The following is a 13059-nucleotide window of genomic DNA, read 5'->3' on the forward strand; positions in this document are numbered from 1 at the left end:
GGGTAAATGTTATGACGACTTGGTTAGCCACACAGGTGTGGGCTTCAATGAAATGTAATTGTATGGTTACACCAATGACTTGGTTACGCCGAGCTCCTGTGCAGAGCAGCCTTTGGTCCACTGACTCTCCCAGTGTGGGCGGTCATACCCTGCCCAGTGTGATATGTGTTGCTAGGATACGGTGTGCTGCTACTTTTGTGTTGCGTTGAGAGTGGGGGAAATCCAAACATTTGAGGATACAGCAGGGAGTTTTGACGCTTCATTTCATTATCTTATATCCTCAAGAGGAAAGGTAAGAATATTTCATTCGGTTTATTGACAGTCGTTTGATTCGAACATTCAAAACAATAAGAATGGCATGTTAGATAATGTAGCTAGATAGCTAACGTTACATGATACTCTGGCTCAAGTGATGCTTGATTAACCGTTAACGTTATCTAGCTAACGTTAGTTACCCATGCATCGTCCGGCTGGAAAACGTTAGCTAGCTACTAGTAATGTTAGTCAGCTAACGACAACGTTAGCACACTTTGAACTCCCCCCAAATAGATATCTCTTGTAAATGTGGCTACTTAGGCTAACCATCATAAATTGGTTACATTGTAAAGTTAACTGAGACAAAGCTAGCAAACTGACACACATATGTCGATTGATTGGAAGCTCGTCATTCACCAGTTTGGTTGACATTGCCACCTTGCAGGTAACCTCCCCTCCCCTTTTGAATAGGGTCAATTATTTTCATCAAGAGCAGTTACTGTAACCCTGTACGGTGTAATATTCATCCAGTCACTGCACCTTTTTCTATTGTTTGTGTTAATTCCATCGTCAGGTGAACTAATCCTTGACTTGTGTTGGTAGATAAACAAGTAGGCCCATAGCCTAACCTGAATCTATCCTCTCTCTCCAATCTATGTCCCGATAGCACTCACAATGGAGATAGTTCATGTGTACACCAAGAAGCGCAATGAGTTTGGGCGACAGTGTAATTTCTCTGATCGGCCTGCTGAGTTGCATGTGGACATCCTCCCTGATCCTTCTCTGGCATCCAACTTCATTGAGAGAGACCCTTGCGATATTCCCATACAGTGCACACAAGAGATGTCCGAGCATGAGGTGAACATTGTAGACTAACACCCTGTCACCCGTAACATAAAAATGTACGACAAGTAAATAGATTTGATCATTCCCTGGTACGTGTATTATCATTTATTACACAACCTAAACATTTCACAAGACTTGAGCAACACACACCAATTTTAATTGGGTATGTTGAGTGTCATGATATCAGCAACGTTTGTGTTAGATAAAAACAGCTTCTGCATCATTATGAGATAATAAGCAGCATCTGGCAGCCTATGCACATTTCACTCCAACACTATTTATTCAGACTGTCTGTAACCAGGCCACTACAGCCGTGTGTGCTGAATCCTGCCTGTCCTGCCTGGCCCTTTCTTTGTAGGTGAACACTGAGCGCTTTGAGTCAGACACCAGGGGGATAAACCATGTGGAGGGAGGCTGGCCCAAGGACGTCAACCCTCAGGAGATGGAGCAAACCATCCGCTTCAGGAAGAAAGTGGAGAAAGATGAGCATTATTTCAGCACCATCATGCAGCTGGGCAGTGTGAGTGTGTCCCTAAATCTACATTGTCCCAGACTACGGGTGTTAATTGGCCGTGAATCTACATTGCTCCAGACTAGGGGTGTTAACTGGCCGTAAATCTACATTGCTCCAGACTAGGGGTGTTAACTGGCCGTAAATCTACATTGCTCCAGACTAGGGGTGTTAACTGGTCCTAAATCTACTGTACATTGCTCCAGACTAGGGGTGTTAACTGGTCCTAAATCTACATTGCTCCAGATTAGGGGTGTTAACTAGTCCTAAATCTACTGTACATTGCTCCAGACTAGGGGTGTTAACTGGTCCCAAATCTAAATTTCTGCAGAGTAAGGGTGTTATAACTGGCCCTAAATCTACATTGTCCCAAATACATGTATTAGCTGCTACAGTAGTTTAATAGATGGAGAGAATAACCAGTTCTGAAAGGGAAAGGTGGAGAGAATAACAAGTGCTCCTTTCCATCTCTTATCAGAGCCCTCCTCTGTTCCTCCCATTCTAACACAGAATATGGAGCATTGCATCAAACAAAACAATGCCATCAACATCTACCAGGAGTACTTTGAAGAGGAGGAGGTGGTGGAGGAGTCCGAGGAGCAGCCCTCAGCCAAAACCATCAATGTTTTCAGGTGCCTCCCTGACTTCTATTAACCTATTGTTCAACAGTGTTAGACTTGCATAACAACAACAATGGTTGTAGTTATTGCCCTCATAGAATCCATTAATTATGATATTGTTATTTAAGGCTATATTACCAGTGTCTGGTGTCTCTCTTAAGTTAGTGGAACAAAAACAATTTGTATGGGACAATATAACGTTTTTGTGAAATATAATATATATACAGTGTAGAGGTCGACCGATTAATCGGAATGGCCGATTTAATTACGGCCGATTTCAAGTTTTCATAACAATCGGTATTTGTGGACACCGATTTGGCCCAATTTTTTTTTACACTTTTATTTAACTAGTCAAGTCAGTTAAGAACACATTCTGATTTTCAATGACGGCCTAGGAACAGTGGGTTAACTCCCTTGTTCAGGGGCAGAATGACAGATTTTTACCTTGTCAGCTCAGGGATTCATTTTTGCAACCTTCCGGTTACTAGTCCAATGCTCGAACAACCTGCCTTACATTGCACTCCACAAGGAGCCTGCGTGGCAGGCTGACTACCTGTTACGCGAGGGCAGCAAGAAGCCAAGGTAAGTTGCTAGCTAGCATTAAACTTATCTTATAAAAAACAATCAGTCTTAACCTAATCACTAGTTAACTACACATGGTTGATGATATTACTAGTTTATCTAGTGTGTCCTGCGTTGCATATAATCGATGCGGTGCTTGTTAATTTCTCATTGAATCACAGCCTACTTCGACAAAGAGGTGATGATTTAAAGAGCGCATTTGCGAAAAAAGCACTGTCGTTGCACCAATGTACCTAACCATAAACATCAATGCCTTTCTTCAAAATCAATACACAAGTATATATTTTTAAACCTGTATATTTAGTTAATATTCCCTGCTAACATAAATGTCTTATAACTAGGGAAATTGTCACTTCTCTTGCGTTTCGTGCAAGCAGTCAGGGTATATGCAGCAGTTTGGGCCGCCTGGCTCTTTGTGAACTGTGTGAAGTCCATTTATTCCTAACAAAGGCCGTAATTAATTTGCCAGAATTGTACATAATTATGACATAACATTGAAGGTTGTACAATGTTACAGCAATATTTAGACTTAGGGATGCCATCCGTTAGATAAAATACGGAACGGTTCCGTATTTCACTGAAAGAATAAACTTTTTGTTTTCGAAATGATAGTTTCCGTATTTGACCATTTTAATGACCAAAGGCTCGTATTTTTGTGTGTTATTATGTTATAATTAAGTCTATGATTCGATAGAGCAGTCTGACTGAGTGATGGTAGGCACCAGCAGGCCCGTAAGCATTCTATCAAACAGCACTTTCATGCTTTTGAAAAGTGCTTTTGCCATGCTTCAAGCATTGCGCTGTTTATGACTTCAAGCCTGTCAACTCCCGATATTAGGTTGATGTAACCGATGTGAAATGGCTAGCTAGTTAGCAGGGTGCGCGCTAATAGCATTTCAAACGTCACTCGCTCTGAGACTTGGAGTAGTTGTTCCCCTTGCTCTGCATGGGTAACGCTGATTCGAAGGTGGCTGTTGTCGATGTGTTCCTGGTTCGAGCCCAGGAAGGAGCGAGGAGAGGGACGGAAGCTATACTGTTACACTGACAATACTAAAGTGCCTATAAGAACATTCAATAGTCAAAGGTATATGAAATAAAAATCGTATAGAGAGAAATAGTCCTATAATTCCTATAATAACTACAACCTAAAACTTCTTACCTGGAAATATTGAAGACTCATGTTTAAAGGAACCACCAGCTTTCATATGTTCTCATGTTCTGAGCAAGGAATTTAAACGTTAGCTTTCTTACATGGCACATATTGCACTTTTACTTTCTTCTCCAAAACTTTGTTTTTGCATTATTTATACCAAATTGAACATGTTTCATTATTTATTTGAGGCTAAATTGATTTTATTGATGTATTATATTTAGTTAAAATAAGTGTTCATTCAGTTTTGTTGTAATTGTCATTATCCCCCCCCCCCAAAAAAAAAAAAATTGACCGATTGATCGGTATCGGCTTTTTTTGGGGGGGGGTCCTCCAATAATCGGTATCGGTATCGGCGCTGAAAAAAATCATAATCGGTCGTCCTCTAATACAGTGCATTCGGAAAGTATTCAGACCTTTTCCACAATTTGTCACGTTAGTCTTATTCTAAAATGGATTACATTGTTTTCCCCCTCAATCTACACACAGTACCCCATGACAAAGGATAAATGGGCTTTTAGATTTTTTTGCAAATGTATTAAAAATAAAAAACAATACCATATTTACATAAGTATTCAGACCCTTTGCTATGAGATTCGAAATTGAGCTCAGGTGCATCCTGTTTCCATTTATCATCCTTGAGATCTTTTACAACTTGATTGGAGTCCACCTGTGGTAAATTCAATTGATTGGATATGATTTGGAAAATCACACACCTGTCTATATAAGGTCCCACAGTTGACAGAGCACGTCAGAGCAAAAACCAAGCCATGAGGTTGAAGGAATTGTCTGTAGAGCTCCAAGACAGGATTGTGTCAAGGCAAGGCAGATCTGGGGAACTGTACCAACAAATGTCTGCAGCATTGAAGATCCCCAAGAACACAGTGGCCTCCATCATTCTTAAATGGAAGAAGTTTGGAACCACCAACTCGTCCTAGAACTGGCTGCCTGGCCAAACTGAGCAATCGGGGGAGAAGGGCCTTGGTCAGGGATGTGACCAAGAACCAGATTGTCACTCTGACAGAGCTCCAGCTCCAGAGTTCCTCTGTGGAGATTGAAGAACCTTCCAGAGGATAACTTCCAGAGGATAACTATCTCTACAGCACCACTCCACTAATCAGGCCTTTATGGTAGAGTTGCCAGACAGATGCCAGGAACTGGGAGACTAGTAAGGATTGAGGGAAAGATGAACAGAGCATAGTACAGAGAGATCCTTGCTGAAAACCTGCTCCAGGTTACTCAGCACCTCAGACTGGGACTAAGGTTCACCTTCCAACAGGACAATGACTATAAGCACACAAAGCAGGAGTGGCTTCCGGACAAGTCTATGAATGAGCTTGAGTGGCTCAGCCAGAGCCCGGACTTGAACCCGATCGAACATCACTGAAGAGACCTGGAAATAGCTGTGCAGCGACACTCCCCATCGATCTGACAGAGCTTGAGAGGATCTGCAGAGAAGAATGGGAGAAACTCCCCAAATACAGATGTGCCAAGCTTGTAGCGTCATACCCAAGAAGACTTGAGGCTGTAATCGCTGCAAAAGGTGCTTCAACAAGGTACTGAGTAAAGGGCCTGAATACTTACGTAAATGTGATATTTACCGTTTTTTATTTGACATGAATTTGGAAATATTTGTAAAGATCTGTTATTTCTTCATCATTATGAGGTATTTTGTGTAGATTAATGATAAAATCCATTTTAGAATAAGGCTGTAATGTAACAATGTGGAAAAAGTCAAGGGGCCTGAATACTTTCTGAATGCACTGTACATATGTTTTTAGTTAAATGTATTTGTTTTCTTTTCATTTTGAAAATATAATGAATTGAAGATTATTTGTTAATGTAAAAATAGAAATTTACAGATTTTAATGGTTGTCTCATTAGGTTTGGGGTGGGGTCGCTAGAAATTATTATGAAAGAAATGGGGTCCCCAGACATTCTGGCAGAAAAAATGGCGTCCCCACTACTTTAAGTGGTTTTACATCGCTGTTGTGTTTTGATCTTCCAGAGACCCGAACGAAATAAAGCGCACTGCCACCTGTCTGTCCTGGCATCCCGATGGCAGCTGTAAACTGGCTGTGGCCTACTCTTCACTAGGGTTCCAGAACATCTCTCCAGACATGAGCTATGATTCATATATATGGGACATTGGTAGGTGTAAAACATTCCTTACCCCAGGATACTTCAACTGGTGACTATCAGGGAGAATGAAGAAAAAGGAACACTGTTTCTGCGTAAATCTATATATTTCATTTGATATTTTTATTTCTAACAGAGTGACTATCATTGCAATAGCTGTCACAGTGAGACTAACACATTTTCCGCCCTAATTGGTTGTTCAGAAAATCAATGTTGACTACGATGTCTAGTAATCAATTGAATCCCGTCTGTTGCCTCTTCAGAGAATCCCAATAAGCCAGAGATGACCCTGAAACCGGTCTCTCTACTGGTCTGTCTGGAGTACAACCCCAAAGACTCTCACATCCTGGTCGGAGGCAGCTACAATGGCCAGATCGGTGCGTCCTTCAACAGCACAATGTTCTCTCCTTTTATTCTCCAGAGAGTGTCATGGTTCCTGTCAGCTCGGTAGCTGTACAGAACATTGGGGGTATGGTCAGGCCATCATCTTACTCTGACTGTCTTCATCCTTTTTCTTTTCTGTTTGTCCCATTTACTCCAGGATCGTACTGTTTAAAGTTAATAATCCATTTTTTTCTATTGGAAATGTCATAATGCTTTGAGTTATGTAAGTCCAGGTCTGGATGTGTTTGTGTGGATGCTCCCTTATTTACACATTGAAGTATATTGCCTCAGGATATTGTTCAGGCTTTGACAGCTCAATATGAAATTCAGAAATTAAGTTCTGTGTTATATGTGCCTGTGTAAGATTTGGGTTCAAATCCATTTAAATTCTAGTCAATTCGGAAAGTAAACCAAATTCCTATGCCAAATGTTCCTAATTGAAGAGAATTGGGATTTCAGTGTACTTCCTGAAATGAAATGGAATTGACCACCAACTCTTGTGTGTGTGCGCGCCCGCTTTCATGTGTGTTTGGGAATGTACACTAAGTAAAATGTCTTTTGTCTGAGCAGCTTATTGGGACACTCGCAAGGGAAGCCAGCCGGTGGAAATGTCCACAATAGAGCACAGCCACAGAGACCCTGTCTACAAAGTAATCTGGTTGCAGTCAAAGACAGGAACCGATACCTTCTCTGCATCTACGGACGGCCAGGTGAGCCAAACCTACAAATTAAGCAATAATGATTTGATTTGATTAAATACCTTTGTCACCTTAACCTTTCTCAAGCCCAGCAGGCACAATAGGTCAGAGAAGCACAAAATGCTCATGGGCAGTGAAGTCTGATACTCTTGGTCTGGGATGGGTACACTTTCTCTGACCTTAAACTACCATTTGGCCGTACCCAGAAGTTATGTAATAATACGTCTATTGAAGGCAAGTAGACTGAGTTGACCCCTGTTCTCTGTCAATAAGGTGCTGTGGTGGGACATCCGTAAGATGAGTGAGCCCACAGAGAGGCTGGTACTGGACCCCAACAAAAAGGGCAACCTGGACAATGCCTTGGGGGCAATCTCACTTGAGTTTGAGACCACTATGGTGAGGAGGATCTCTAGACTGGACTATCCCTTTGTTGTTTCACTGTTGATGAATTAGGAGTATGGATCAGCCTAACATATTCTTGTATCACCTGGAGTAGGAGATCCAGTATATTATTTATTTGTACAAAAGTAAGACCTACAATTGAACATAATGTTTTCTCTTCTTATTCAGCCCACAAAGTTTATGGTAGGGACAGAGCAAGGGCTGGTGGTCTCCTGTAACCGCAAGGCCAAGACCCCGGCAGAGAAGATAGTGTGTACGTACAGTGGTCATCACGGCCCAATCTACGCCCTGCAAAGGAACCCTTTTTTCCCCAAGAACTTCCTGACCGTAGCCGATTGGACAGCCCGCATCTGGTCTGAAGACATCAAGGAGTCGTCCATCATGTGGACAAAGTAAAGGGTCCCTCTGAAACATAAAGCAGATGATATAGCTACTTCACAGATAGATTCTAAGTCTTTTTAGGTTCTGATAGATTCATAACACTCTTTAGGTTCTAATACACATAAGCAGTAATTTGGCATACAACTCGCCTCCTGTAATATTGACCTATTGTAAAATTACCCCTGTTGGTTGCCATAGATACCATATGGCCTATCTGTCAGATGGCTGCTGGAGTCCAGTACGACCCTCTGTGTTCTTCACCGTCAAAATGGACGGGACGCTAGACGTTTGGGACTTCCTCTTCAAACAGAACGACCCCACCCTCAGTCTAAAAGTATGTCCCTTGAAACACCTGTCTGTATTCTCAAAACACTTTGTCCAGCCTTCACTCAACACCTGCCAGGCCTAAATGACCCTGGGGAACCCTGTTCTGTTGTGTTGGGTTGTTATCGTTGGTAGAATTCTTGTATGGTCATGCCAAAGAAAATGTCCGCCATCGGATAGACAATGAAGTTCTATTGTATTCTAGGTGTGTGATGAGGCTCTGTACAGCCTGCGGGTGCAGGATAACGGGCGCTTCCTGGCCTGTGGCTCTCAGCTGGGCACTGCCACCCTGCTGGAAATCTCCCCAGGGCTGTGTACCCTCCAGAGGAACGAGAAGGCCCTAGCCACTGCGGTGAGAGACACCCTCTACCTCAGAACATCAATCTCTGCCCTAGCCTGGTCCCAGATCATTGTGGTGTGACATTGACCATAGGAGTTGGCCAGACAACACAAACAGATCTGGGAACAGGCTACCCCTGCCCAGCTCTATTCTACTCTTTTCTCTCCTCACCTATCTATACTATTGGATTGACTCTGTGTGTCTTTGGTCAGATGTTTGAGCGGGAGACCAAACGGGAGAAGATCTTGGAGGCGCGCCACCGTGAGATGCGTCTGAAGGAGCGCAGCCGCTCGGAGCAGAGCAAGGACGAGGACACCAAGGAGGGAGACGGAGAAGAGAGCGTCGAGGAGCTAGCAACTCGCACGGAGGCAGAGTTCTATGAGATAGTAGAAGCTGAGCTGAAGAAGAGAGCTAAGGAGCAAGAAAAAAAGGTTAGAAGGGATTGAGTGAAAAGAAAAATAACATTCTGAACTTCCTTCAGGTTGATAACTTTTTACTAATCCAATCAGTTTTCCACGTTGATTCAACTTCATCCATTGATTTTTGTTGTTGAAATAATCTGAAGCAATGTTGATTCAACCAGTTTGTGCACAGTGGGTTTTTATTAATCTGTTTATGAACTCAGCAAAAAAATAAATGTCCCTTTTTCAGGACCCTGTCTTTCAAAGATAATTCATAAAAATCGTCAAAAAACTTCACAGATCTTCATTGTAAAGGGTTTAAACACTGTTTCCTATGCTTGTTCATTGAACCATAAACAATTAATGAACATGCACCTGTGGAACGGTCGTTAAGACACTAACAGCTTACAGATGTTAGGTAATTAAGGTCACAGTTATGAAAACTTAGGACACTAAAGAGGCCTTTCTATTGACTCTGAAAAACACCAAAATAAAATTGCCCAGCTCATCTGCGTGAATGTGCCTTAGGCATGCTACAAGGAGGCATGAGGACTGCAGATTTGGCCAGGGCAAAAATTTGCAATATCTGTACTGTGAGACGCCTAAGATAGCGCTACAGGGATACCGGATGGACAGCTGATCTTCCTTGCAGTGGCAGACCGTGTAACAACACCTGCACAGGATCGGTACATCTGAACATCACACCTGCGGGACAGGTACAGAATGGCAATAACAACTGCCCGAGTTACACCAGGAACGCACAATCCCTCCATCAGTGCTCAGACTGTTCGTAATAGGCTGAGAGAGGCTGGACTTAGGGCTTGTAGGCTTGTTGTAATGCAGGTCCTCACCAGACATCACCGGCAACAACGTCGCCGATGGGCACAACACCCACCGTCGCTGGACCAGACAGGACTGGCAAAAAGTGCTCTTCACCGACCAGTCTCGGTTTTGTCTCACCAGGGGTGATGGTTGGATTCGCATTTATCGTCGAAGGAATGAGCTTTGCACTGAGGCCTGTACTCTGGAGCGGGATCGATTTGGAGGTGGAGGGTCCGTCATGGTCTGGGGCAGTGTGTCAGAGCATCATCGGACTGAGCTTGTTGTCATTGCACGTAATTTCAACGCTGTGCGCTTACAGGGAAGACATCCTCCTCCCTCATGTGGTACCCTTCCTGCAGGCTCATGCTGACATGACCCTCCAGCATGACAATGCCACCAGCCATACTGCTCGTTCTGTGCGTGATTTCCTGCAAGACAGGAATGTCAGTGTTCTGCTATTGCTAGTGAAGAGCCCGGATCTCAATCCCATGGAGTACTTCTGGGACCTGTTGGATCGGAGGGTGATGGTTAGGGCCATTCCCCCCAGAAATGTCTGGGAACTTGCAGGTGCCTTGGTGGAAGAGTGGGGTAACATCTCACAGCAAGAACTGGCAAGTCTGGTGCAGTCCATGAGGAGGAGATGCATTGCAGTACTTAATTCAGCTGGTGGCCACACCAGATACTGACTGTAAATTTTGATTTTGAATTTTGACCCCCCCTTTGTTCAGGGACACATTATTCCATTTATGTTAGTCACATGTCTGTGGAACTTGTTCAGCTTATGTCTCAGTTGTTGAATCTTGTGTAAATATTTGTATGAACATAAAATGTTAAGTTTGCTGAAAATAAATGCAGTTGACAGTGAGAGGACATTTCTTTTTTTGCTGAGTTTATGTCTTATGACTGAATTAGTTGGCTATTTCAGTAGCATAACAAACATCACCAGCCTGTATTGGCATTCATCTGGCAATACATTAACATGAGGTGGCCTATATACAGCATGAACTTAGACACTATGTTCTGTGCACCATGGCGGCTCTGATGATCTTATAGTTGATCATGTGTGGATGAAGTATAACTACATGGGTTTGTCTCATCTGAGTGTCAATATGTCCCTCCCTGCTGTGATAGTAATTCAACTGTATCTAGAGGGCAGGTTTTCTTGCCTGCAGTGCAGGCCATAATTGAACTCCCTCCCGTGAAGATGTTTGAGAACTTCAGGACAATAGCTGGAGAGAGGCTCATGTCAGAGTGACAAGTTATATCAAAGAGTTAAAGTTCCTGTTTCATATACGTTGTCAAGGGTTTATACATTTAGAGGGGGCTGGTGAAGAGGTCCGGAATTTGTTTAAAATCTATAGCCGTATGACACAGTTGACAATTGAGTAAAATCAAAATGTTTCTTTTTTTGACTGAAGTCATTGCTGATCTCATCCTGCCTGTATAACATCACCTGTCAAACGTAGCTGCACCTCCTTTTCCAAGGGTAAAAAATTGCCCCTTGTTTTGGGCCAGTGCCCCATTAAGATTGGGGACTATAAAAAGCTACTGTTAGCTCGTCTAGAGAAAGAAAACTCAACCTGTAAATCTGACTGTAAATATCCAAATGCAATTTTTCCCCCAGTAATGATGGAAATATTTTAGAATAAGAAAATAGGAATGAATTAAATAGATTGTTGGTATTTTTTGTACCTTTCCGTGACGTTAAAAAGCTATGTATACTTCTAATGTAATTGTCATTTACTTACAGATACATACAGTAGATTCTGTGCTCAAACTGATGCTGTAATATCATTGTGTCGCCCCTCTCAGGAGAAAGACGTGTGTGAAGAGAAAGAAGTCTGAGACAGAACATCTTAACAACACCAGGTTCCACATGCTGTTTGAAATGTAATCTTGAATCAATCGAATAAAAACAGCAAGGTATTTTTTTATTAACAGAGAAATAGACATTCTCAGTGAGTCATGCAGAACTCATTAACAGGATTGAGGTCCTGTTTAATTATTGTTATTTATAAATCATTATTAGGGTTTTCTTCATTGATTAAAGGAAATGTATTTTGCTGTGTCTTGGGATTTTTACATTTGTTTCCTTTGTAGAAATCATGAAGATGGGGGGGCACATTGTATGAAACGAGTCATATGCCAAGCCTCAATGAATGTCAGAGAGTCTTGGATTGTAGTTATTTGTGTGCAATTTCAAGAGCACAGTACAGGCTGCACAGTCTGACTCATTAATTATAACAGTGACTCATTCAAAGTGAGTGCAGTGTGACATTGAAGACCTTGTTGAGGATAGAGGGAAAGGACCCATAGAGGGACCATTACCATTCCAGATTTGGGATGGAGATGCTTTTGGTTGGTATGCAGTTTCACCCAAGTACCCCTGACTGCAGTGTGCAATTCGGCTGGGCTCAATGTGGGTGGAGTCAAACATTTGACTCCGCCCATGTTTTACCCCGACTATTTTTTTTGTGCTGTCCATCTGAGGTTTGACAGTCAAACTGAATACAAACGTATTTCATTAGAAATATTATATAAAGTGGTACCAGCAGATGTGTTGTAACACTTTGCTTCAGGACAAGCTACTGATATTGTTGCAGTGAACAACAGACTTGTTATGTTTGTCATGTACTGTTCAAATTGTGTTGATAAATGTTATAACTTTGTAATATTATTTCATTGAGCATATATATACAGTTACTACCTATCCTGATTCATAATGCCATTTACTTTCCTAATGAAAATGGAGACAGACTATACCATATAGACATATTGGCAAGCTGAATGTGCTTTGTACATTAAGTTATACTAGCTCCAGTAAATAGATCAGAGACTCTGGTGACTTCTATGTCAACTTTACTAAACAACATAACACAATTGAAACAATTAACACAGTAGACAAAAACAAGGCATACATTGAAAAAACACAGAAAATCTATGATGAAATTGATTACATAACTGTACATGTAAACCTAGGCTTACTACTCAAGTAGGCAAATTTGTCCAAATGAGATTCCCTCATTGTGAGCAATTAGATAGCTCACGTGCAAATGGGTGCTAAATTAACGCAATGCTTACATTGGTGGTAGTAGGTCATATAAAAATATGCCACTGCACTGGTATAACATGAATATTACAATGTACATTATGCACAATGACAGTCTCTCTTCCATTGTTTATATTTTTATTCATATAGGTTAG

General features: G+C 41.9%; 1 protein-coding gene across 1 annotated transcript; it reads left to right on the forward strand.

The window, feature by feature from the left end:
- Positions 1-78: 78 nt before the first annotated feature.
- Positions 79-11923, forward strand: dnai2b (dynein, axonemal, intermediate chain 2b). Its single transcript, XM_035791210.2, has 13 exons — positions 79-292; positions 923-1113; positions 1460-1621; positions 2123-2244; positions 5973-6115; positions 6367-6480; positions 7058-7197; positions 7459-7581; positions 7756-7979; positions 8167-8302; positions 8498-8644; positions 8845-9063; positions 11668-11923. The coding sequence occupies exons 2-13, from the start codon at positions 931-933 to the stop codon at positions 11698-11700; spliced, it is 1746 nt and encodes a 581-aa protein (XP_035647103.1). The 5' UTR covers positions 79-292; positions 923-930; the 3' UTR covers positions 11701-11923.
- Positions 11924-13059: the final 1136 nt, after the last annotated feature.

This window comes from Oncorhynchus keta, chromosome 2 (genome assembly GCF_023373465.1).
Source record: "Oncorhynchus keta strain PuntledgeMale-10-30-2019 chromosome 2, Oket_V2, whole genome shotgun sequence".
Lineage (NCBI taxonomy): Eukaryota > Metazoa > Chordata > Actinopteri > Salmoniformes > Salmonidae > Oncorhynchus > Oncorhynchus keta.

What these genes read in the sequence shown, in the direction of transcription:
- dnai2b (XM_035791210.2), top strand. Translation starts at nt 931, where the DNA reads ATGGAGATAGTTCATGTGTACACCAAGAAGCGCAATGAGTTTGGGCGA. An exon ending in TCGTCCATCATGTGGACAAA is followed by an intron (nt 7,980 to 8,166) that starts GTAAAGGGTCCC and finishes TGGTTGCCATAG; the next exon opens with ATACCATATGGCCTATCTGT. An exon ending in CTAAGGAGCAAGAAAAAAAG is followed by an intron (nt 9,064 to 11,667) that starts GTTAGAAGGGAT and finishes CGCCCCTCTCAG; the next exon opens with GAGAAAGACGTGTGTGAAGA.